Source organism: Odontomachus brunneus, unplaced genomic scaffold (genome assembly GCF_010583005.1).
Source record: "Odontomachus brunneus isolate Ranch 3 - 2012 unplaced genomic scaffold, Obru_v1 Obru_scaffold_076, whole genome shotgun sequence".
Lineage (NCBI taxonomy): Eukaryota > Metazoa > Arthropoda > Insecta > Hymenoptera > Formicidae > Odontomachus > Odontomachus brunneus.
Genome location: NW_022639526.1, coordinates 861,164 through 885,281, shown reverse-complemented (window position 1 = coordinate 885,281; position 24,118 = coordinate 861,164). Strand labels below are relative to the sequence as shown.

General features: G+C 40.7%; 2 protein-coding genes and 1 long non-coding RNA gene across 5 annotated transcripts in view; 2 read left to right on the top strand and 1 right to left on the bottom strand.

Annotated features, from left to right (window-relative positions):
- Window positions 1-2,003: 2,003 nt before the first annotated feature.
- On the top strand, window positions 2,004-3,215 carry LOC116847305 (MIP18 family protein galla-2). The gene is made up of 4 exons (XM_032822162.1): window positions 2,004-2,213; window positions 2,314-2,443; window positions 2,668-2,747; window positions 2,830-3,215. The coding sequence occupies exons 2-4, from the start codon at window positions 2,323-2,325 to the stop codon at window positions 3,097-3,099; spliced, it is 471 nt and encodes a 156-aa protein (XP_032678053.1). The 5' UTR covers window positions 2,004-2,213; window positions 2,314-2,322; the 3' UTR covers window positions 3,100-3,215.
- LOC116847306 lies at window positions 2,959-4,200 on the bottom strand. 2 transcript variants are annotated; one of them, XR_004378737.1, is made up of 3 exons: window positions 4,149-4,200; window positions 3,508-3,623; window positions 2,959-3,103 (listed from the first exon to the last, which is right to left on the bottom strand). It is a non-coding gene; the product is annotated as an uncharacterized LOC116847306 (long non-coding RNA). The 2 variants fall into 2 exon arrangements; XR_004378738.1 differs by lacking the exon at window positions 4,149-4,200 and adding an exon at window positions 3,736-4,059.
- A 2,922-nt stretch (window positions 4,201-7,122) lies between these two features.
- The window catches only part of LOC116847302 (zinc finger protein ush), a 233,972-nt gene continuing 216,976 nt past the window's right edge, over window positions 7,123-24,118 (top strand). Inside the window, exon 1 of one of the 2 annotated variants that reach the window (XM_032822157.1) lies at window positions 7,123-7,668. In XM_032822157.1, coding sequence (XP_032678048.1) covers window positions 7,629-7,668 — 40 coding nt within the window. In that variant the 5' untranslated portion in view covers window positions 7,123-7,628. The remainder of the gene's footprint in view (window positions 7,669-24,118) is intronic. The other variant, XM_032822159.1, reaches the window with a different exon arrangement.

Here is a 24,118-nt window from a genome sequence, read left to right as displayed (position 1 = left end):
CAATTAGTACTGGAGTAGTAAAGCGTACAAGCGCGATATGAGGAAAAAATTCTGGCGGCAAAGAAGCACTTGACCGCCACGTCGAGACGTAAACACGCTCCCTCGCTTTACCTAAAGCAGTGATATTTTTGTAATATTACAGACCACTAATTCCAATAGAGTAAAGTGAGAAGAAATAATTGCTTTTTAAACGAAATCGATATCTGTGTAGTTACCGAAAGAAAGCAAAGAAAGCTGGCGGCATATGAGTACTTGACCGCGACGTCGTGCTCAGGCTTTTACATGCCGCTAGCATTTATTGCTTAATTTCGGCAACTACAAAAGATATCGATTTCGTTCAAAAAGCACTGTCTTCTCCACACTATACTGTATTGGAATTAATGGTTTATAATATTACGATTAATACCACTGCTTTAGGTAAAGTATAGAAATGCGCGAATGTTTCGATGTTGCGATCAAGCTCTTACATGTCGCTAGCATTTATTCCTTATTTCTCGGCAACCACGAAAGATATTGATGTTATTTAAAGAGCATTAGTTTTTCCACAGTTTATGCTACTGGAATTAATGTTTTATAATAATGCGATTAATATCGTTGCGTTATGTAGAGCATTGAAGTGGACGTGCTTTTCGGCGTCGCGGTCAGGTTCTCGCATATACACGTACATATGATATTTCGTACGCATATACACGTAAATAAATTTATGACAGTACGTAAAGAGAAAAGATCATGTGCATGTTGAATAGAATATAAGTTTGTACGCAATGGTTCGTGTTCTTAACCACGCAATTATGCGCTTAGCACGGATACGAATCGCCAGAAAATGAGCGTAGAATAGACGCGCACCGAATCGCTACTTTACCGGCATCATCTGAAAATGGGCGTAGGGAACGTAGTTCCATCTGAAAAATGGATGCAGATGGCGCATCGCACCAGCGTGAAAATCGGTGTCGCCCAAAACATATGGCGTGGCCGCTTTCAGGTTTCTCTCTGCACATACTCTTCCATAAAGACATAATGCACAACGCATGAGAAAATAGACCAGGGAGTCGATTCTGTATCTCGAAACGAAGTGAAAATTACAAAAGCAAATATACTAGAATATTCGTAATTTCATTGGTCAGTGCCTAGTGAATGTGCTCACTTTTGTAATTTTCACTTCGTTTCGAGATACAGAATTGACTCTCAGAGTCCTTCATTTTCATCATGGCAATAGAAATGAGAATTCTGATTGGTCAAGTTTCTTATGCGTTGTGCATTGTGTCTTTATGCAAGAGTGTGTTCTCCCTGCTTTAGTTTTCTGTTTATGTATTTTCTAAAAGTAATGCTCTTTTGAACTACAATATTTTCTATTTTATTTCTTACATGTTCTTTTAATACAATATATTTATAGTTTTTTTTTATACAATATATTTTAGACTTCTTCTAATTAATGTCAAAATCTATTAAATTTATATTTGTACTTTTATATTTGTACATATTCATACAGCATAAATGTGTAAAAAATATTTTAGAAACGTCTGAATAATATCCTACTTGTTTTAGACTCTTTTTAGGATTTAAATAAACGCCTCAGGTATCAAGTTTCTTTAGGATCCCAAATAACATGTCTAAAAGATGTTGCAAAATGTCAACAAAATGTTGCATAAGATGTCTTTTAGATATCTTTTCGACATCTTTTAGACATGCATATTATCTGGGATATCTCTGAAAAACGTATTTTAGATATTTATACTGTGGGGTATAAATATATGGGGTTTATACTGTTGGGTATGTGAATCTAGACCTATATATAGATTTAAATCTAGATTGATATTACCATAATATTATTATACTGGTTATGTTGGCATTTTGAATTTCTTTTATAGATACGAAAATTCACTAAAAATAGCAGGTCTTTTATAATTAAAATCTGAGCCCTTATTCTTAAAATAGTTGCGTATGTGTAAGTTTTACTGCGCAGGTTTAATCATACCATAAAATAGCTGCGCAATAAAAATTACGTATACGCAAAAATTTCAAGAATAGGGCTCTGTTCTTTTCAGTGCAATAATACACTTAAAAAAGAAAACAGAGTTTGGGTGACGTTCTTAGTACATGATGGTTTATGGTTGACCTAACCTAAATAACCTAATTCGAGCAGATCAAAATACGTACGAACAATCGCTTTTGTCCAAAACCGCGTTATAGCACAATAATAAAATTTTATAAAGGTAAGAAGTTGTCATAATAAAAACGTGAGTAGTTTAATTGCATGAAAAAGTAACTAGAAACGTGAACAGTGATTGTAATAGTTTGTTATGTGTTTGATAGTGATTCACGATGGTTGAAAATTTGGAAAATATCAATCCAAAGCTCTATAAAAAGTTGGATAAAAGAGAAATTACAACTGAGGAGGAAGATGAAAATGTCGTGGATGAATTCGACGCTAGAGAAGTTTTTGGTATGTATAACCTCTAAATAATGTCGACTTTTTGTTGATTTGGTTATTCTTATATATAATGATTACTATAAATATGTATATTTAATGACTGCATATAAAACATTCCAGTAGCTACCTCTTACAACAATCATGCATTATTTAATTATGCAGAATTATCTTTAATTTGTGAAATGGTGAATGATATTAGAATAAATACTCACCATAGTTTATTTGATCATTTTCAGATTTAATTAGGAATATCAATGACCCAGAACATCCACTAACTTTGGAAGAATTAAATATAGTGGAACAGAGTCTCATCCAGGTAAGAAATTTTCTCAAATTATAGTATTCTCAAAAATGATAATATCTAAAACTTTGCAGTAATAGAATGCTTTATATTACAGGTTGACAATAAGAAGAATACAGTGGATGTGAAATTCACACCAACCATTCCTCATTGCAGTATGGCTACTTTGATAGGACTGTCGATTCGTGTACAATTATTACGTACTTTACCTTCCAGGTTTAAAGTGTCTGTGGAGATCACTCCTGGCAGTCATGTCTCAGAAGCATCGTTGAACAAACAGCTCGCTGACAAAGAACGAGTAGCTGCAGCTATAGAAAATTCCATGTTGCTTGAATTGCTTAACCAGTGTCTGATGCCAAAAGACTAGTGTACTGTAAAACATATTGTGCAATTACTATTTGTGAAGTGATGACATGTGTGTACATAACATACATGCTTTGTGTATATACAATGTGAAATAAATCTTATTTTTTAAAGCATAAACAGTAAACACAGAACAATATCATACAACTTTGTGGTGCTTGTAAATAATAATTAAGTGCTTGTGAAATTTAATCTATTTTTTAAATTTGTGATTGGCATTTGAGAAAAAAATTACCTCTTTCCATAGCTTTTCCTTTCACAGGCTCTGTATGTATTATTTTTTACATATATTTGTATTATTTCATAGCATATGTATGTGAAGTAGTGTTAAATATATATTTAACACTACTTTGTCGATAACAGAGAATTCTTTGTGGTTGCACTTTAATGCGAACAAAAGGCTCGAACTTACCAAAGCACGAAGGCGTAGTGTAGTCGTCGAATTTTAAGCATTTATCATTTTCGACACAAACAAGTGCACTTGCTCAATTTCCCTCCATTCTCCTGACATGACGCGATAGACGTCGGCTGAAAGTATTAAGGGACATCGCGTTTAATCGTACTCAGATGGACTAAGTAATATAAACGATCTCTCGTTACTCCATTCAGTATTTCCGACAATATCACGCGTGAGACTTACCTTTGACAGATTAAAGCTTGATCTATAATGTGTTCTTTGCTTCCTGTTACTTTTTCTTTATCTCTTTCTGACTCAAGCCTTAAACCTTAAACTAAAAAAATACAGAAAACAAGAAATAGGAAGCAAAGAACACATTGTAGATCAAGCTTAAAAGATACGAGAAATACTAGTGGTCGCGAGATGACGCGAAGACTCAAACAGAGTGGAATAGTATGAAACAGCCGCTGTTGGTCACGTGACATCGTACGTTTCGTCTCGGTGTCTTTTTAAACGCGAATCATTTTACTATTTTGTCTTATGTATATCAGTGTAATATTTCACGTATCAAGACTCTACAATTGGAGATTGTATATTTGTTTTGCGTATTTCGGATTATAATTATGTGATAATTATGAGATTGCAAATGTACGCACCACTGGACTCGAGGCTCGCTACGCGCGCTGCTTCGAGGCTCACTGAGCGACGCTGGACTCAAGGCTTGCTGCGCGCGCAACGTCGAGGCTCGCTGCGCGTGACGTTGGGTTCGAGAAGCTATACATATAATGCTGCCTCGAGGCTTCTCGCGTGACGCTGCTTCGAGGCTTTCTTCGTAACACCGCTTCGTGGTTCGCGAGCGCGACGACACCTGCAGCCTTTTTCAAACGGACGGGATCCAGCATGTTGGATTCGAAAAGTCGTCCCGTATTTCTCGTCCAAAGTGAGTCTCACAAGCTAATTATCATCCAAAATGTCAGGGGCAACTCTCGCGCGCGTAGTAATGAAATTTTTTCGAACAATCGTCGAAACAGCACGCGAATGAACATTTCATGAGTGGGGCCGAGTGAAGTCCCGCGCGTTTGTTTCGTCGTAACGATTCCGAATCTAAATTACAGCGTCTTGCGCTTTTGGCTTGGCGAAGGTGACATTCGCTCGCGAATTATCGTCGCACGAAACACAGAACGCATACTAGTGCATTATAGTAAGAAAAATATCATGAAATAATCGTCGCGGGACGATCACTCTCCCCTCTCTTTTGTCGCAGAACGGGCGCTAAAATTTCGCGTAATGGCGGTTTGAAACGGCTATTGTTATGTTGTACATGTTCCGTCTCGTTCGCGAAGCGTCAACATCGGAATGTCGGAAGTAAGTTTCGCTTGTTTTCCTAACAGAATATCATTAAATAATCGTCGCGAGTGAATATCTTCTGCGAAACGAGTCCCCGGAATGTCGAGTACAATTTCGCCCGTTTGTCACGTAATGACAGTCGAAAATATTATTGTTACATTGTGCGTCTCGATCTCGCCAATAGCGAGTGTCGTTCGCGAAATATTATCGCCAAGAATGTCGAAAAAAAACGCGTTTTCGCAGCCAAGTATCATTAAATAACGAATTAAGATCGTTCGCTCCCTTCCTTCTCTTGAAATGCACGTAAAATTTCGTCTCGCCGAAAACGAGTCTCACTCGTCAAGTATCGACGTCGCGAACACCGAAGGAAAATTTTAGATAATCGTCGAATATTCTCCCGCGGAACACACAAGTCAAAAACGACGAAGTAAAGTACAGTGAGTCGCAAAACGGTTTAGACACAACGAATTCCAGAGCTGATGGTCCAATGACAAAATTTACTTTTGAATAATTTGTTCTCTTATTATATCTAAACCGTTTTGCGATTCCCTACTGTACGCTGTTTGAATGACGGTTCGAAGAATAACCGCTGCGTAGTAACTTTCGTCCCCTGAAAAGGGATATCGCGTGTAGTTTGCTGGGAATGCCGAAAGTAATGTCGCGCGTTCGTCGTGACGGAATGTCGCCGGGCAAACGTCGAAAAGGAGTAACTCGTGAAGCCAGCCGTCAGGGATGCCACATAATGTCGGGAGTGCCGAGCAAAGTATCGCGCGTGAAATATCGTCGGAAGTGCCGAGCAAAATATCGCGCGTGAAATCTGTCCATTGGCTACGAGGATGGATTGTCCTGCCGAACAAGTCGTCGGGCTGCGTTCAGAAACTCTACTCGGTGAGTAGAGTAACATTTAATTAGCCAATCAGAGCAAAAGGAATTAAGATTTATTTATTATGATTGGTTTATTAAAGTAACTCTACCCATCGAGTAGGATTTCTGAACATAACCCTGGTGTCCCGGAGTTTGGGATCGTTGCGTTTACACTCGCAGGAAAAACCGGTGAGTAACGACACAGCAGAAGCTGTCCTCATATATTGAATGGTATGTTTCATTCGCGAATTGAAATCAGATACTAAGCGATCGGTTACTCTGTAAGCGTGAGAAAAATAATTTAAGTTTGTTGACTCGAACAAAACAAAAGCATTGTATAAAATACGCAAAGCATATTCGCATAACATAGGCTCGAGACACGCTTGAGTATCAACGATTTCCTTTCGTCATACGAGAATCGACACATGTTTATAACAGAATCTCAATTTCTTCTAATGAGGTTAGAATTCGCATAAACACTGATATCTCCGCGATTAGTCTGAGCAGCTCGAATTTTGCATTTTATTCGTCTTTATATCATAAATATGTATATATACATTTGTGGTTAATTATCTCATAATACTCATAATACAATATTCTTGTAAAATTACGTTTTCACGTAGCTATTGTTCGTAAGAAAATATCAATTCGTCGCTCAGATTATCGCAGGCGACGCCGGTCGTCGATTGAAATCACCAATAAACGTCGATAAAAATTGACACATTAATATATGTAGTAAAATCTCAATGTTCTCTAAGGCTACGTTCCAAAACGTCTCTTCCGAGGAAAATTTTACTGAAAGTCCATAGTATATATAACGTGAACTATAAATTTTCCGTAAAATTTGTCTCAAGAACGTGTTGGAATGCAATCTAAATGAGGTTAGAATCTCCTCGGCGGGAGCGTAAATAAAACGTAAAGATTCGCGAATGGCATATTTCCGCGTTTGGATTTTGATACTTCACTCACTTCTGAATTATAACTGTACATATATATTTTTCATTAATTATGTCAGAAATATTCCATGTTTCTGCAAAATCGCATCTTTCTTCTCCACGCGTACCTATATTCGTAAGAAAACGTCAACTCGCTGTTTAGACTATCACCGATAGAGATCAACGAGTGTCGATAACGCGGACGCTATGACTCGGCTGCGACTTTATCGGCCGATCTCTCCGCGGCGCGACGCTGCCGCCGAGATGGCGACAGCGTACGAGTCTTCGCGGTGCCGCGAGCTCCGTCGTGCTCGCGAATCTCCTCGTCGTACGCTGACGGCGCGCGCGGCGTTCGAACTTTCCCGCGCCGCTTCGCCGGTCGTCCTCTCGACCCCTCGCCGCTTCGCGCATCGGTCGGAACCTCGGTCCCCACCTGCGTCGCTTCCCACCAGTCACGCGGTCACGCCGCGACGTGGGAGTGGGAGTGTTTGGCAGCGCGTTTGTTTAGTTGCGCGCTGACAGCGACCGCGGTCGTATGAATCGGCGCGCGTGATCGCGTATCCCGGAAACGCCGACTGCCGGCGTCACATTTGCGTCGGCTCGTTCGTGTCGTCATAGCCGCGCGTTGTCGTTCACTCTCTCTCGGTACCAGAATCCCTTACGGAGCTGTCACTCCTCGCCGCGTCGGCAGTGTTAATCTGTCTCTCGATCTTGCGTGTCCTCGTTGTCCCGTCCCGTGTTCGTTTGTCCGTTCATTGACGGCGTCTTTTCGTCGTCCCGATCGTCGTCGTCGCTTTTCGCTGCCTCTTCTTGTTACCTTTTCCCGCCTCTTTTGTCCTACCCCCTCTCCCCGCGCTTTCGCACGTGTGCTGTGTCGATTGTTGACCGTCTACTCGTGACCACCAACCGCCGCCGCGAGATCACTACCACGCTGCTCCACGCTACAACGCAATGTCCACGTTGAACGGGTGATGGCAGAACGCAGAGAGGATGTCGCGCCGCAAGCAGAGCAACCCCAAGCCGCTGAAACGTGAGTCCTAGATTTGTGCTTTGCCCCCGGCTTTTTCGTGCGAAGCTCTCGCTCCGAGACGCGTCGCGCCGCGTCTCTCTCCGTGCTTTCGATGACACGTGCGGTGTATGTGTGTGCGGGTGTGTTTGTTTCTTTTCGTTTGCTTGTTGGTCGCATGAAGTCTGATCTACAATATGCTCTTTGCTTCCTGCTTCTTCATCTCTTTCTGACTCAAACCTTAAGCTTTAAGCCAGAAAAAGGAAGAAGACAAGAAACAGAACGCAAAGAGCATATTGTAGATCAGACTTGAGCCTAGATTTACAATCTGCTCTTTGCTTCTTGTTTCTTCCTTTATTTCTTTTTTACTTCAACCTTAAGCTTCCAGCCAAGAAAGGATAGTGAAAAATAGGAAGTAAAGAGCACATTAGAGATCAGGCCTGATGTGTGTGAGAACCGTGTGCGCTTTGACAGCGCGCTTTCCTTCGTCGCGTCGGTCGCCATGTTGTTGTAGATTTGAATTCGTCGCGTGCGCGCGGTTTCCGCGCCACTTATTCGGAATGATTATTTTAGCCGAAATGTCTGATAATCAGGCGCGTTTCGACTCGGTTGCTGTCTCGCTCGAATTTCAAAGCGAGAAAGGAACGGGGAGCAGGCGAATCGTTGTTGACAATTAGATATTCTCTGATGTCTCCGATTTAAACGAATGCGTTCGAGTGGCTCGTGTGTACATATATTGTGCAATTTGGCACATGTCTTGAAAACGATCCAATTTCAGAAAATCGCGCGTCCGCCGCGAATTTGTCGAATGCGCGGAAATTTAAGCGAATTTCCGAGAGCATACGCGAGTCGCAAGTGTCGAATGCGCCGAAGTAATCATTGAAAATCAACATGTTGTGAGCCATCGGAACCACAAAAGTTCGCGGGTAAGAAAATCGCAAACACATTATCGCGGTTGTAGATAGTGATTAAGTTGTACAAGTGTTCAATTATTTAATAGAGTATGTTTTTACCTCCGATTTTATCGTCAGCCGGGGGAATTAGTTTCCAAATTACTATTATTATTCTTCCTCAGTTAGATTCGAGTAAGATTTAATAATATTTTAGCTAGTAAACATCTTGACGCGTAGCATCGCGAAACGATTAATGAGACGTTCGACCCAAAAGTTCCGACAAAAAAATTATTTTTCGGTTTTGACCTGGGAAGTTCGATGGAAATCTCGCGAAACTCGCGCTATTATCATTAACATCGAGGGATTTTGCGAAAAGAACTTATGGCTATGTGATCGAGAAAAAAATCTGCGCGTCTTCCTTTCTCGATAGAAGCGATAAATTCCATCGAGGATAAATCAACAGCCGAATAAATTAATTCGCGACACCGGCGAAGGAGAACGAGTTCCCCACGGACAAAACGGTTCTTTCGCTTACTTTTTGGAGGAAGGGAAATAAGAAAATAGGTAAAGAAGGTTATTATTATTAGAGATGATACAAAAGTATCTTTATTATTCGTTAAATGGCCTCTACAAATATCATTAATCATGAGCTTTGACGTTCAAAGGAATAAATTTTTATTCCATTTTTTTCGCACTTACACTGAGAGAAAAAAATATTTGAAAAATGAAAAATATTTATGCACGGGATGTACTAATAACATATTCACTTAAATAAAAATTGTTTTATTTAAATAAAAGAAACCATTGAAAAAAGCTCTCATGAAAAGCTAAGGTTCTAAGAAAGTGTATAATTCCTTATCTGAAAAATACTTTACATTAGTGGATATGTAAATGTGCTATTGATAGCTGAATATTCTTTTTTTTCTAAGTTTTTTCTCAGTGTAAGAATACAATTTTACTCTCTAAACATGTCACCAAATCTTTGCACATTTGATAATATAAATTATATTGATGATGATTATATTATAGATTTACACACACATACACTTACAACAACTTTTAAATCATTTTGTTTTTGGGAAAAAACAATAATTTCGATATTCCCGCATTTGTTATACTATTTGTTGATGTTAATCGCGAGATACACGCATAAACACACTGACAATAGTTTTTAATAAAATAAAATGTTTGAGATACATCAATACTTTCTAACATCGGAGCACTGCTACTCTCGATTATCTGCGCCGAATCTGATAAGACTCGACAAACATTTCGCGTTAACAGCTTTGGAATTTTCAGAGTTTGAATTAAAATATTTTATCCATCTTTCTTTCATCAAGATTTCGTTGAAGTCCTCGTAAAGAATCGGCGACGTCTGAATATTTGCAAAAGGATCATGAGGCGATGTTTGTTCGCTTTCTTGTTCGCGGAAGTAATTCACTAACTTGTAGTATGCAATAATAGATACGATACATACGCTCGGCCGTTCATGCCGGCTTGACGCGCGTACTCCGAAATTTGTTTACATCTTTTTGCCGTAGACAGCAGGATTTTCTTGCTTAGCTGATAGCGCGACGCGTTCAGTCGCCGCCGCCGCTGCCGCCCGTCAACTGACCTTTCGATTCTAACGGGTCGCACGGTACACAAGCACGCACACGACGGCTGACAGATGCGGCCGTCGCGATTACGCGGATTTCGCGCGATTGTAATTAGCCCCCGCGATCGACCCGACAGGGTGTTTAACCCTCGACCATTGCCCATCGGCTCACGGCTCATATTTACCTCCTCCCATGGGCCTGGGATTTAGGAGAACGACGTTTCAGTTATTATATTCTGATAATATGATACGCAGGATAATGATCTCGTAATGTGATGCATTGAGGAAAGAATACTTGAAAATTTATCTGTGTGTGTGGCATAAAAAGTTTACTCATAGAAATAACTTTATTCTACAGAAATCAATTTTCAAGTATCTCTTTGTGTGCTATTATTTCAATAATATGTTATCATCTCATTTTTATTATCTCTATCTTAATGTTATTTTTATTGATATTTTGTCTGATTTGTAACGAGGAGAAATTCCAATGTTTCCTGTTATTTTTTTGTTATATCATTTCGATAAAATATTTATAATAGTAATCATTTAAGATATATATCTTAATTTAATTAATCTCTCTCTCTCTCTCTCTTTCTTTAAGGCAAATCGAATTTAGACTGTTAGATCGTTATGTTACGCAGTTATAAGTCTCACTATGAGATATATATCACATCGTAGACTAATAAGACGAATAAAAATTAATGAAACCTGTTTACTTTTTATATAATGTATGATGTAAATCTGTCCGATAATATTTCCAGTCAAATTACAAATATCGGCAAATATCCCGATCGATGAATCAATGAGAACAACTTTCTGAACATCGCCTCTATATGAAGAAAAGAAAAGAAAAAACGTGCTGTCGCACCTATAATTCGACAATTTCGACCGCGTCGTAACAATTGCCGGTGACATTTAAGCTTCATTTAAGTTGTGATTTAAGAAAACGACGTGATGCACATTATATTTGCATAAAAGAGACTGCCGAAACGCAGGCGATCGTGTCACATGTTTTTCGGAACGTTTGTCGAAACGAGGGAACGTGTGAGCAAACGTGAAGCGATTCGCAATTTTTCACGCTTTTCCGCGAATCGTCCTCGCATACGTCGTTGTCTTTTCCTCTCTCTCTCTTCTCTCGATCGCGAAACGATCGAGGCCAGACGAGATCCCGGGTCCAGTCTGGATCCTTTTCGTCGCCCCCTCGCCCTTGTCGCGGGCATGCTCTCGCGATCACGTGGCCCGATCACGAAAGTTGGAACCCACTTTCACGTGGCGACTCGTCGGACCGGGTCCCTCTTTTTCTCCTTCTGTTTCTTCTCCCTCCCTCCCACCCTCTCCTACTCACTCTCTCTCTCTCTCCCCCCCCTCTGGTCTGTCCCATAACGTTTTCGCTTCTCGCGAATCCATTGATTTTGTCTCGAGGAAATCGCGTTTATCGTCGCAAGAGTATAATTCAAAAAAATTGAATTTCCTACTTTTCAACTATATATATGATCCTTGAAATTATTCGCGACGTAAATCGCGTTGGAAGATTGATCTTCCGTCCGACATCAATCATGAATTTTTTCATGCGAGTATAATTTTTTCTCCTAGTATAGAGAGTGAACAGTTTTGCAATGCTCGCGGAACGATCACGAATTTTTTCCGCCAATGTAAACTCGTGAAAGGTGAATATCTCTATATACTTTCAAGGTTAGACTTTTCATGAGTTTATACTGGGAGAAAAGATTCACGATCGATCTCATGAAGAAATAGTCGCAAAAATTAATCAAATTGTCAAATTTCCCTACAATTGTCTACACGGAAAAAATATTGTAGATTTCTTTCATGTATAAATCTTCTTCTAGTAATGCTAGAATAGGCTGTCGGTAAGGTCTGTCTCGCCAAAGGAGATACAGCAGAGTTTTTAATAGCATATTTTAGTTCCTATGATACATAAACAGCATGTATGAAATGAAATAAATTATTGCGGAATGTCGATCTACTAGCTCGGTTACAAAATTCTGCAGTAATTTCTGCTATAAAATTTTCCCCCTGTTATCTCCCTGTTATCTTCGCGATTTTGCGGAATCTCTCAGAAATGTTGAGCCGAAGAAAATTTCAACGCCACACAGAACCGATGTATTCCATTTCCAAGGAATCGATCTCGTGATCTTCAGTGTTGTGAGTAACTCGGGAGTCCTTCCACAATTATCTAATCTCCGCTCGGAAGTTTATAAAATAAACTCTCTCGGAGGAACTTCACGTTTGTAATCTTGCGTGAGATCCTCGTGGTCTACCTTGACGTGCTCGCTCGGGAAATGAGTCATCGGTCTCTCAACGAAAAATTACTCAAAGCGTTTAATATGCCGAGCGATCTTCACCGCTCTCTTGGCAAACGTTATCTTGTGGAGCGATCTTATCGTTCTCTTATCGATTTATCATACGCGTGCACGATATATGCACCGCTGTGTAAATCCATTCCCACACTGTGAAAAGTTACATTGCCGTAGTGACGTTGCGCGGGAATTAACCGAATTCCTAGGTTCTGTTTCGGTCTGTGTCCCTCGGATCGGGGCAGGAAAATCGTGTGTGGGATGTCGCGCGGGCCCTCCCGTGGGATCTCGACGTTAATGGCCGCGTAATTATTGCGAAGCCGGCTCGTGCGCGTGACTGCTAATTGGGAGCGACCGTAATTGAGTTAATAACGCCGTGTTAAAATAGCGGGCCCGCCCGCTCGCTCCTCTCGCCGTCGCCCTTCTCCTCCCCGCGCGCCCTTTTCGCGTCATCGCCGTGTGAATTTTTATTTTTCACTTTTTTCTCTCTTTCGCGCGCGCGAGGTCACCTTTTCATTCGCATTTTTAGCACGGGACATTATGAAACGAACGCTTTGCATAATCAATTTCCCATCGATGTCATCGACGGCGTCGATCTGTGCTTTTTAGGAATTTCTATTGTTTCATCTCATATCCCGATTAACGTGCCTAAACATGTTTTTTGCCTAATGTTTTTCATTGTCGTATTATTTCGCTGTTATTTTGCTTATTTTTATTTTTGTACGCACTGACAAAAAAGTACTTAAAAATTTATTTGTTTATTTGTTAAATAAAGTCTATTTCTTACAGTAATAAACTTAAAGTTTATTTCTGTAAGAAATAGACTTTACTTAACAAAAATAAACTTTATTTCGCGAAAATATACTTTACATCTAACAGGTAAATTTTCAAATATTTTTTCAAATATTTTTCGCTTCTCAGTGCGAAATTAACATACACGTTAAAAAATCAAGTGAAATACTTGCTTTACTCGTCGGTATGTCGATCGAAAATTTTCTATTCTTTTTTTCACTTTCCCGTAAGCGCATTTGAAATTAATATCGATTCGTACCAAGTGCTCTGAGAAAAAAACACTCGCGAATTTATTTGTGGGATATAAAGTTCACTTTTGCGAAATAAAGCTCATTTCTGCGAGTAAATTTTACATTCTACAAATAAATCCTCACGTGTTTCTTTCTCAAAGAGGTGGGAATTGAAAGCACGGCGCAATTGTCTTCCAGAATACACTCTCCTTGATTCTCAAGATTCAACCGTGTCGAAGAAAAATCCCGTTGAAGCACAGTTCAAGCATGAGAATAAGTAAAAATTGAATATCTCCTCGCTCATTTGCAGCTTCGCTACTTGACTCGCTAATTTGCGCCGTTACAACTGCCCGTGCGAGTCGTCTTCCGCTCGAATGTTCGTTAACGAGCATCGACGGGGCAAAAAAGAAAAAAAAAAAGGAAAAGCAGAGACTGCTTAACGCAACGAACATTCTTTTCTCCCGCTATCGATTCTCACGTTTCAACCGGCATCCCGTATACCTATCCGACTGACTCTTACTCCCATGTAGAAGCGATTCCGCAAGAATCGGCGGCACTTTTACGAGGCGGCGATACTTTTCGCCGTGCATTGCACATGTGACGGCGATAACGATCGCCATCCGTGACTCTCGAAGCGGCACGACCGCGGCTTCTCCATCTCCCTCTTTTTCTGCTCCCCACCCTCTCTCTCTCTCTCTCTCTCTCTCACACTCACTCTTTTTCTCTCTTTCTCTCTCTTGCGCGCGATGTTTTCCCCTTTTACGGTAAATTCCAATGGTGCGCATTCGACTCGGAAGTCGATCCCGCGCGGCGAAGCGAGCGCGAAAAATGCGGGTTTCGGCTGGCAGCGAGAAAAGCGCCGATAAAGTCTCTCTGACGTCATCAATATTTTGTAGTCACCCGGTGCTCCCTTATCGCGTATCTCGGCCGCGGTTACGACAACCGTCGTGCCTCATCTCGCCGAGCGCGTATCTCCCGCTTCAAAATACTGGCATGCAGCAGCGATTAGTCGTAAATTTGGTCATTACCGATTAAAATTTATACGCGCATAAATCGCGCGTCATCGTCACGGGATGACGATCGACTGCGTTTGACTTTTCCTCAATATCTTTATCGCACGGTTGCGGCACGCATTTCTCCGACGCGGAATCTCCACACATCGTTCTCTTTCTCTTTTCTTTCTTTTTTTGTTCTTTTTTTATTTTCCCTTTTTGCGCGAGGAAAAGAGAGAGGGAGAGAGAGAGAGACGCGGCGCGGAATTGTCGATTCGCGCGCGTATACTGTACAAGTTCGTCCGGCTTTCCTGCGGCTTTTAGGCGCCGTCGGTTAAGATAAAAGTACCAATATCTGGACATGTACCAAGTACACTGAGAAAAAAATTTACTAAATTTCAAAAAACGTTTGTTTGGATAGTACTGTGAAGATATTTGTTTAAATTAAGTAATTATTTTCTAAAAATAAAAAAACAAATTTACATTTAAAACTTCTTTATTTAATTTTAGAAAATAATTATTTAATTTAAATACATATCTTCACAGTACTATCCAAACAAACGTTTTTTGAATAGTACTGTGAAGATATTTGTTTAAATTAAGTAATTATTTTCTAAAAATAAAAAAACAAATTTACATTTAAAACTTCTTTATTTAATTTTAGAAAATAATTATTTAATTTAAATACATATCTTCACAGTACTATCCAAACAAACGTTTTTTGAATAGTACTGTGAAGATATTTGTTTAAATTAAGTAATTATTTTCTAAAAATAAAAAAACAAATTTACATTTAAAACTTCTTTATTTAATTTTAGAAAATAATTATTTAATTTAAATACATATCTTCACAGTACTATCCAAACAAACGTTTTTTGAATAGTACTGTGAAGATATTTGTTTAAATTAAGTAATTATTTTCTAAAAATAAAAAAACAAATTTACATTTAAAACTTCTTTATTTAATTTTAGAAAATAATTATTTAATTTAAATACATATCTTCACAGTACTATCCAAACAAACGTTTTTTGAAATTTAGTAAATTTTTTTCTCAGTGTATATACCTAATTCTGAACATTTCGGTTGTTTTGATTTTAAATACGAATATATCAACTTTAAATACGAATTTTTAATCTTTAAACATAAAATATTTGTATATATATATATATATATATATATATATATATATATTCTATATCGAAAGTTTGAATATTTCAATATTTTAAAACTAAAATAACAAGTATGTCCAGAATTAGATACATGCTAGATACGTGTCCAGGCATTGGTACTTTTACCTTAACGCCTGCGACTGTTGTCTTTTAGATGAGCACGAATAGCGCAAGACTCTGTCAGGAAGAAAGGAAATCTATGAGAAATAGATCAAATTAAATGCCAGCTTTACGCACGTGATATTTATACGCGAGTCGATTGCTGCGAGTACACAATTATGCAAATATTCGCCGTCAAGCATTAGACTGAGCCAATAGGGAGAGGGTTCCTTATTTTCCTATTATATCATGCGTATGCGCGTATTTCTATTCCCATCATATCATGGAGATCATCAACTTCCTCCCGGCGCACCCGCATCGTGCCATAAATAATTCAGCGAGAACTCCTCGTTCGCTCGCATCGCCAGCATCGTCGCAATTTCGAAACAAGGTGCCCCGTGCCGCGCCACCTGAGGGTGCCCAGTATTACGTAGGGCCCGTGGGAGGGCCCCTATGCCTCTCTCTTTCTCTCTCTTTCTCCCTCTCTCTCTCTCACACCCTTGGAGGTAGGGCCCCGAGAGTATCGCGTCCGGTGATCAACGATGCCGAGCGGGATAAAAGAGACGCCGCGGGGGTCGCGACGACCCCCGTCGAGCGCGAGCGTCAAATTAATAAGCGATGATTTTATAGAATGCTTTATTGAATCGTGTTCGCCGTAAAGAGTATCTCCGCTCGCCATCAATCGCGCAAAGCGACGGTGCTCATCGCCGGGCCCGCGTGTGACAGACGGGAAAAATCGGCGGTTCGTTGTCGAAGTTTTGGGGGCACCTCGGCTCGATTTGTCCTTCCCTTCGCGATTGATCGCGACAAACGTGTGAGAGAGCAACGGTGTTTGTAATTCCGCAAACTGCAAAGGGTTGAAATGAGCACAGAGGAGCTTGGAGATAAATGACAAGTCGGACGTAGGGGGGTCCACGATGGAGAAAGGGTCTGGAGAGAGAGGAAGAGAGAGAGAGAGGTTGGTTGAGAGGCACTGTTCCGAAGGAGGCACGTCTCTTTCTTTCTTTCTTTCTTTCTTTCGTCCGCGCCGTCGTTGTTGCTGTTGTTGCTGGTATCGTTGCTAATATGACGACCTGGCCGCGCCTCTTCAAGATGTGATTCCCCTAGTAAGTTCTCGCGTATCATCGTAGAGATTGCTCGATAGCGACACCTTCGGAATCTTTTCGCCGGTTAATCGAACACTCACCGATCGAATAATCGCTCGCTTGTCCGCCTCTCTCTCTTTCTCTCTCCTTCTCTGTTTCTCCCCTCCCCTCTCTCTTTCACTCTATCTTTCTCTCTTCCTGCCATAGCGAGATGTAACACGAGCACCGTGTCGCTGGTAGATACGATGCCGAACGCGCTGATGCATTCCCGCCGTGTCAGATGGTGGTCTCTTGATGGTCAGTTGGGTGTATTGTGATGGCGAGCCGGCATGAGATGTGCTTCGTGTTTGTTGGGTGAAGGCGCGACTTTGTGTACTGCTGGATGTGTATCGCGGGCTTGGGTGTTTCATCGTGTACATTCGTCAGCGTGAGTGCCGTAAAACGCTGATCGTAGCTCAACGCTCCGAATATTTCGGGTTTTGAAGATTTTAACCCCGGATGAGTAATGCATCATATAAACATAGCATGAATATCACACGGGGTACAAACCACGCTACAGCGTTGAAATTCAGCAGTTTAGAATATTCTCACAAAGTTCCTTAAATAGTAAAATAAAATCATGATGAACGAAATATCTTTTTTAAAGAAACGGTTTCAATGAAGTGAGACCGAACGTCACAGAGGAGCGTACTAAAAGTTTATCGTATTCATTGTTAACACCCTGTGTTACTCGTTCAAGATTAAACACCCGACATGCTGAAAGCTCAATCGCCCACGAATCGCATCTTTCATTGCTCAATCCTCTGATCGAATTTGTCCTTCGCTAATAAACGTTGCGTTGCACCTCTTCGCCCTGCGCGCCCCGGTAACTCTGCAAAAGGCCCGAACTCTGGTCCGCTTACGCGTCGGAACAGGCGGGTTATCGATGTAAAGGCGCGTTTACACGCGTGTAAGGCCCCTCCCGCCGCCCTTAGTCGGCTAACCGCGAGGAGGGAGGCTGCGTAGGACACGGGGGGACATGAAGGGGAACGAAGGAGAGGAGAACGACTCGCGGACACCATTCCGGCGATGCCGGGGCCGTGTCGTAACAGGCCGGAGTGACACCACAATGCGGTGTAGCAATTTGTAGGCTCGCCCTTCCCTCCCCCACCCTCACTCACTCTCTCCTCGCCCTATCTCCCTTCCCCCGTTCCTTCTTCAGCCTCGGCTGTATTTATGAGGCGAGCTTGTATCGGTTCCGTGCGCTCTGAAGGAAGGAGGACGAGGTGCACCGAGAGAAGAGGGACTTCTTCTCAGGTGAGGGAGAAGTGAGGGAAGGGAGATAGAGAAGGAGGGAGGGCAGTAGGGTACCGAAGGAAGAAGAAAGGCTAACTAGGCGAGATCAGCGGCGCGATAGTTGTCTCCGGCGCGTTTCTTCGCGAAGGGTGGAAGGGCCTCGGGAGAGAGCATGAGAGAGAGGTGGAGAAGGTGAAGGGATACCGGCGGAGGAGGGCGACAGCCGAGAGACATCTGCGGCGGCGGGATTCATGCGTTTGCGCGGAATAAGGGACCCGGGCGAGGAAGATAAGGGCCACTGATGGACCTACCTCCTCTTTCCTTCGCTTCTTCTTTTTTTTCTCTCTTCGCTCACCCTCCGCCACCCCCTTCTCTCCTCTCCTCTCATCTCTTCTGTTCGCTTTTACGTCACCCGCTCATTGCGCGCACCGCGCTCGTCCGGCCGATCGACACTGATAGAGGAAGACGAAGAGGTCGTGGAAGACGGGATTTGCGACTCGCCCTTTGGCGTCGCGTTTCGCGGGGGGACGGAAATAAGGGTGTGAGTTAGCCGGTAGATTCGAGTCTCGCGTCTTGGCATCGACGAATTGTTCGCTCATCGTGAAACTTTCTCTTAGTATTTCGTTATTTCTGATGTAATAATTTTTATCTCCCGACAATGCGCACAAATTCGTGAAACATAAATAACGTCAGAGCTTAACTCTCAGAGTTATAACACTTATATAAATACGAGCTTGCGAATTTCTCGTTTCGGTAACCAAGCGATGGAAGTCTCTCGCCGCGGTGTTCGCCAATATACGATGCACCGATAACACGCGAGAGTCACCGCGATCCGCTGGTTTCCGCCAATCGATGACGATACCACTGTTTTGCCCTAATCACCGATTAGCTTCGCACGCCGCAGAGAGAGAGAGAGAGGAGAGATTATCCACGCGCCGCAGTGGTTATCCGCGCGCGTTATACTCTCATGCTGATGGGCCGATCGCCGGGCGTTCTGGTGAACGTGACGCTCGGCAGGTTAAAATCTACGGTATCGCCGGCTATCAGCTCATTACGCTAATATTCAGCTCGGCATGTCGCGGTACCGCGATACCGCGGTATCGCGATCGTGCCTTTTTGCGCCGAGTGTCCTCGCACGTGCAGAGGTCGCGCCGTTTTTGGTCGTCCACCTCTCGTTGCCGCGCCGCGCCGCATCCCGCCGCGCCGATCGATCGCTGATCTTCGCGGGGAATCCTGCGAGAGAGAGAGAGAGAGAGAGAGAGAGAGGGAGAGAGGGAAAGAGAAATTCTGCTAAGGTAAAACTCGGAGTCGCGGACTCAGAAACCGGGATTTCGTTTCTTACTTGTGGCTTCGAAGTTTTAATCTGCGGTCGAGAGCTGTCCCAACACTTTCCAATTGTTTGTAAGGGAAAAAAATGTTGGACACTTCGAGGATTGAATTCCCAGCGCGATGTGTGCTGTGACGAGACGATGCTAACGATAATATTGGTGACAGTTATGATAAGAGGAGAAATTGATAAGCAAAGTGAAATCAAGTGGAAAAGTCAGACAAGAACTATAATGATAGTGATACTGGTAGTAATGATGAACGATAATAATACGTCCGTGTTGCGTTGAAAGAGGAAGAAATATGAGAAAATATCAGAGATAGAGATGCACACATGCATATACGTTGTGTAGTCCAAGGAAAAGATCCACATAAAGCAAGATAAGGAGTGCTACATTAGACGGATTTCTTTGTTTATTTATTTCTCCCCATAACTTAATTAGAACAAGAAACTTATCTTTCAATGTTACATATCTACATAAAAGCACAAAAGATAAAAGAGACGTGAAAAACAGACGCAAAAGCTGCGATCCACGAGCCTTGGTTCCAAAATCGTTATTAATTTGATACTCGCTATCGTAATTCTTAATATCTATCTTATCTATTTATAACATATTAGTAAATGTAATTTCATCAGGGAACATTTTCCTATTTATTATTTAGATACGTTTTATTATCTGTCGTATCTACTCTACGATGGAATTTTCCGAGAATAGAATAAGCCGGTCTCTCCCCTTCTTTTTTTTCTCTCTCTCTCTTTCTCTTGTCTGCTCTTCGTCCTATTAACGGTTGGTTTTAGGGATCCGATACCATGCAGATTACCACGAAGCGTCTGCGTTTTCTCAAGCCTCGAGATAAGGCAGTGAGAGGCGGGGTGGTTGCCCTTCTCTTGTACTCTTTCGATTTCGGCCGTGCGATATGCGCGCCCACGTGCCCCGATCGTCCTCCTCTTTAATCGATCGAAGAGAGGAGATGGCTCTCGAGATTAATAATACACCTAATAATATAACAAGGATGTTTAATACAGTCGATAATATCTCGCCAGACGGCGCAATTACTTTTGAAATTAAGACTCGGAAAACTCGAGAGAGGAACAACGCCTTGTGTCTCATCTCTTTGCGTTTCCGAATAAAAAGATTTCTGCATCAACCCTACTGATTCCACCGAATTTGATGTGATAATAGAGAATCTCGAGATGCAACATTATTCAGACTATTATTTTTTCACGCCACAAACGGTTACTATACTGCGTTTGAAGAATTACATTTATTTAAGAACTTATCTAATTTTTACATCCCAATAGTCCCATCTGCATTTAATCTCCATTCGTAATCTCGACATATTAATTGCGTAACTTATTCAACTGTAGATCGAGTGCTATAAGCAAATATTAAGCAATCTAATTATTGTTTCATCGAATTTTCAGTAGATTGAATAATTTAACGAAGATTGCACTTGTTGCATTATTTTATACAAAAAAACAACAAATTCTTCTCTCATAATCTCTTCTACACTGAGAGAAAAATTATATTAAAATCAATAAATATTTCCTTGATGAGTGCCATTAACATATTTACTTAAATCTACATTCTCTTTATTTAAACTAAATATTGTTTATTTAAATCAGGTAAACAAATTTTTAATTTAAATAAAGAGAATGTAGATTTAAGTAAATATATTAATGGCACCCATCAAGGAAATATTTGTTGATTTTAACATAATTTTTTTCTTAGTGTATGCCATTGCCCATTAGCGTTGAAAATTTTGACAGAACTCTCAAAGATACGGAAAAAGTGAGAAATAGAAATTGCAAAAAACTGCTGCGCTGCATCTTGCTTCCTACATTCCGTGCAGAATTCCTGGTCGTCGTCAGACACTCGATCGGAAACGCGGCGTTAATTGATGATCGCACGTTAATTGATTAATCGACGGATTCGATCGTCGAGTACTGTGAATGATTTTACAGGCGTGTCGCGCGTGCAATCATTCGGACAATTTGGTAATTCGATAATTCGACCAGCTCGCGAAGGTGCGAGAAGCGTTGGGAGTACTCGTCGTGATTTTTCGGTCACCGAATATGTGTGTCGCTTATTGACGAGCGAGCGCGATTGACGGTTGGCGAGGGGTGACTTTGCCCTTCCGCCGATTGTTATGATAGTGCCACGCGTAGCGCACTTGTCCTCGCCCGAGTCATTACGGCTCGAGCCGACGAGCGACGCACTCGCGCCGCGAGCACGTGTGTCGGTGCGTTGTTTAGAATTTGCGATGCGTGATTGAAACATTTCGTCCGATATATTCAGCTATTTCATCGAGTTCTCGTCGGCATCGCGTTGAGGTTCGTCTACTGTACGCGGAGTAAGCTCGGCGTAAAAGTTGGAGTAAGAAATAGAAATAATTTCTTTTACTTTCTCTCTCTCTCTCTCTCTCTCACGAGTCCCTGTACTCCAACTCTTTTGTGTGTGAAATATTTCTCTTAAGTAAGAGAAGTACTTCCGGATCAAAGAGGCTGGAGCATATATGCGTAAGCGAAATAAATTATTTTTATTTCTTGCTTCACGACTTATGCCAAGCTTACTCCGCGTATTGTATAGACGAGTCTTTAGTGAACACGTGTGCCCGCGATCGAAACGTCGTGTCTACGCGAGTGTCAGTGTGAGTGTCTTGTGCGACGAAGCGGCCAGCAGCAGGACGCGGGGGATGCAGGACGACAAGATGCGACTAGAGATACATCATACGTTTGCAAGGTGTGTCATATCGTTTATTATACGAGAGATTTTCGTTCTTAACGGATATTTGACAAAGAGAATAAAGAAGTATCCGAATCGAAATTTAGGTCGACTTTCATAGTCCGTCCTCATTTGACGAGCAATTCATCTGTACTTGTATTTACACTTGTACTGTACTTGCACTTGCACTTGTTGCATTATTTTACACAAAAAGCATTGATTCAAATGATCGAATAAGGATGTTCGTGAATACGAAATTGAAATTAATTATGCTCTCAGTCAAAGATTGCCAATAACATGGAACTATGAATATCAATCTTAAAATATGATGTAAAGAATGAGGCCAAATGCCGATAGACAATGCTCCCATTTTCGTGCCAGTGAAATTGAGCAACAATATGGATATCATTGTAAAGGACTTTTTATACTGATTATTTTAAAATTTGTCCCAACTTGATTTGATCTACCATTCCAGAATAAATGACCCATTTAGTTCCAAAATTTCATACTCACGAGAGTACCGCGCAAATCATCGAGCAATGACTTCCTTATTCAACTTCTCATTTGCATTTTTCTGTACCATTTAAGAAAAATAAAATTTCACTTGCCAATATTTTTACACGCGTTTAGGCCTGTTTCCAATATATTACATGTTCCAAAACTAATCGGAAGTTGATTCCAATTGAAATTTTTCACTTCCGGTCACTTTGGAATTTGAAATTAATACCATAAATTCTTCATTTAATTTAATTAAGTTTAGGATTTTGAATTTTTTAAATTCCATGTAGTTTTCGCAAAGAAAAGTGAGCATAAAATTTTGGAACTAAATGGGCCATTTATTCTAAAACGGTGGACTAGATCAAGTTGGGACAAGTTTAAAAATGATCAGCATCAAAAATTCTTTAAGATGATATCTATTTTGTTGCTCAATTTTACTGGTACGAAAATGGGAGCATGTTGGCCTCATTTTTTAACTTCTAATGTTTGGTCTAATAATGCTCTTCGGGCCGCAAATTCGGTTTTGTCTAAAGCGGGTTTTCTTTTTGTTTCTGCTTAACGTTATTATTGTATGGAATTCAAGTTGAAATCTTTATTAGTAAACAGCATTATTGGACACATAACTGTTATCTTTGCTTTCACAGCTTCTTCCTTATCAGCTCTTTTAAGAGCTTCAAACCTTATCGGGACTTCTAGAAGAAAAACAGAGAATTTGTTGTTTCCATTCACACCTCAGATCTTATTAGATTATTTAATATTCGCTTATTCCATTACTTTATTTGCAGTTGAATAAATTATATAATTAATACATTGCTGATTAAAATTAAGAATATGTGATAAATACAGGGGGCAGCCCCTGTGAGGGACAATGATGAAATATTAGATAATTGTTGAATAAGCTTCTTTTCAAGCTTGAGCTCGAAAAAAGCTGTAGTAATCATTTCCAAAATGAGACAATAGTCTCGTATAGTATTATATCTAGAGATTCTTCATTGGTCATTTAAATTCGGATATTTACAGGATTAATGCCGAACTAAAATTTCGAATCGGATTCTCGCTTTGTCATGTAGCCATATTTCCTTACGAATTGTTTATTCTCTTAATTTAACGGAATTTAACGGAAGTCAATTATCACGACTGATCCATATGAATCACATCTCTAGCGATTCATCTAAAATAAATGCAACGAACAGACCGCGTGTTTTGTTTATTTAATCTTATCTTAAATTCAGTGAAATGCATTAGTCAAACGGTTCAAACGCAGTTCAAAGGTGATTTTTGAAACATCTTTTATACGCATATCTAAAAATATAAAATGATGCGAAAGAACCTCGTCGATTGAAAGACGCGATAATTTATACGATAAATTTCACAAATAAAAGCTCGCTGATAAAAGCGAGAAACTACGAATGCAAATGGAGAAAGTCCTGAGAAAGAGAGGAATAACAATAAAAATAAGATAAAATTATGTCGACT

What these genes read in the sequence shown, in the direction of transcription:
- LOC116847305 (XM_032822162.1), top strand. Translation starts at nt 2,323, where the DNA reads ATGGTTGAAAATTTGGAAAATATCAATCCAAAGCTCTATAAAAAGTTG. An exon ending in CGACGCTAGAGAAGTTTTTG is followed by an intron (nt 2,444 to 2,667) that starts GTATGTATAACC and finishes GATCATTTTCAG; the next exon opens with ATTTAATTAGGAATATCAAT. An exon ending in TGGAACAGAGTCTCATCCAG is followed by an intron (nt 2,748 to 2,829) that starts GTAAGAAATTTT and finishes TTTATATTACAG; the next exon opens with GTTGACAATAAGAAGAATAC.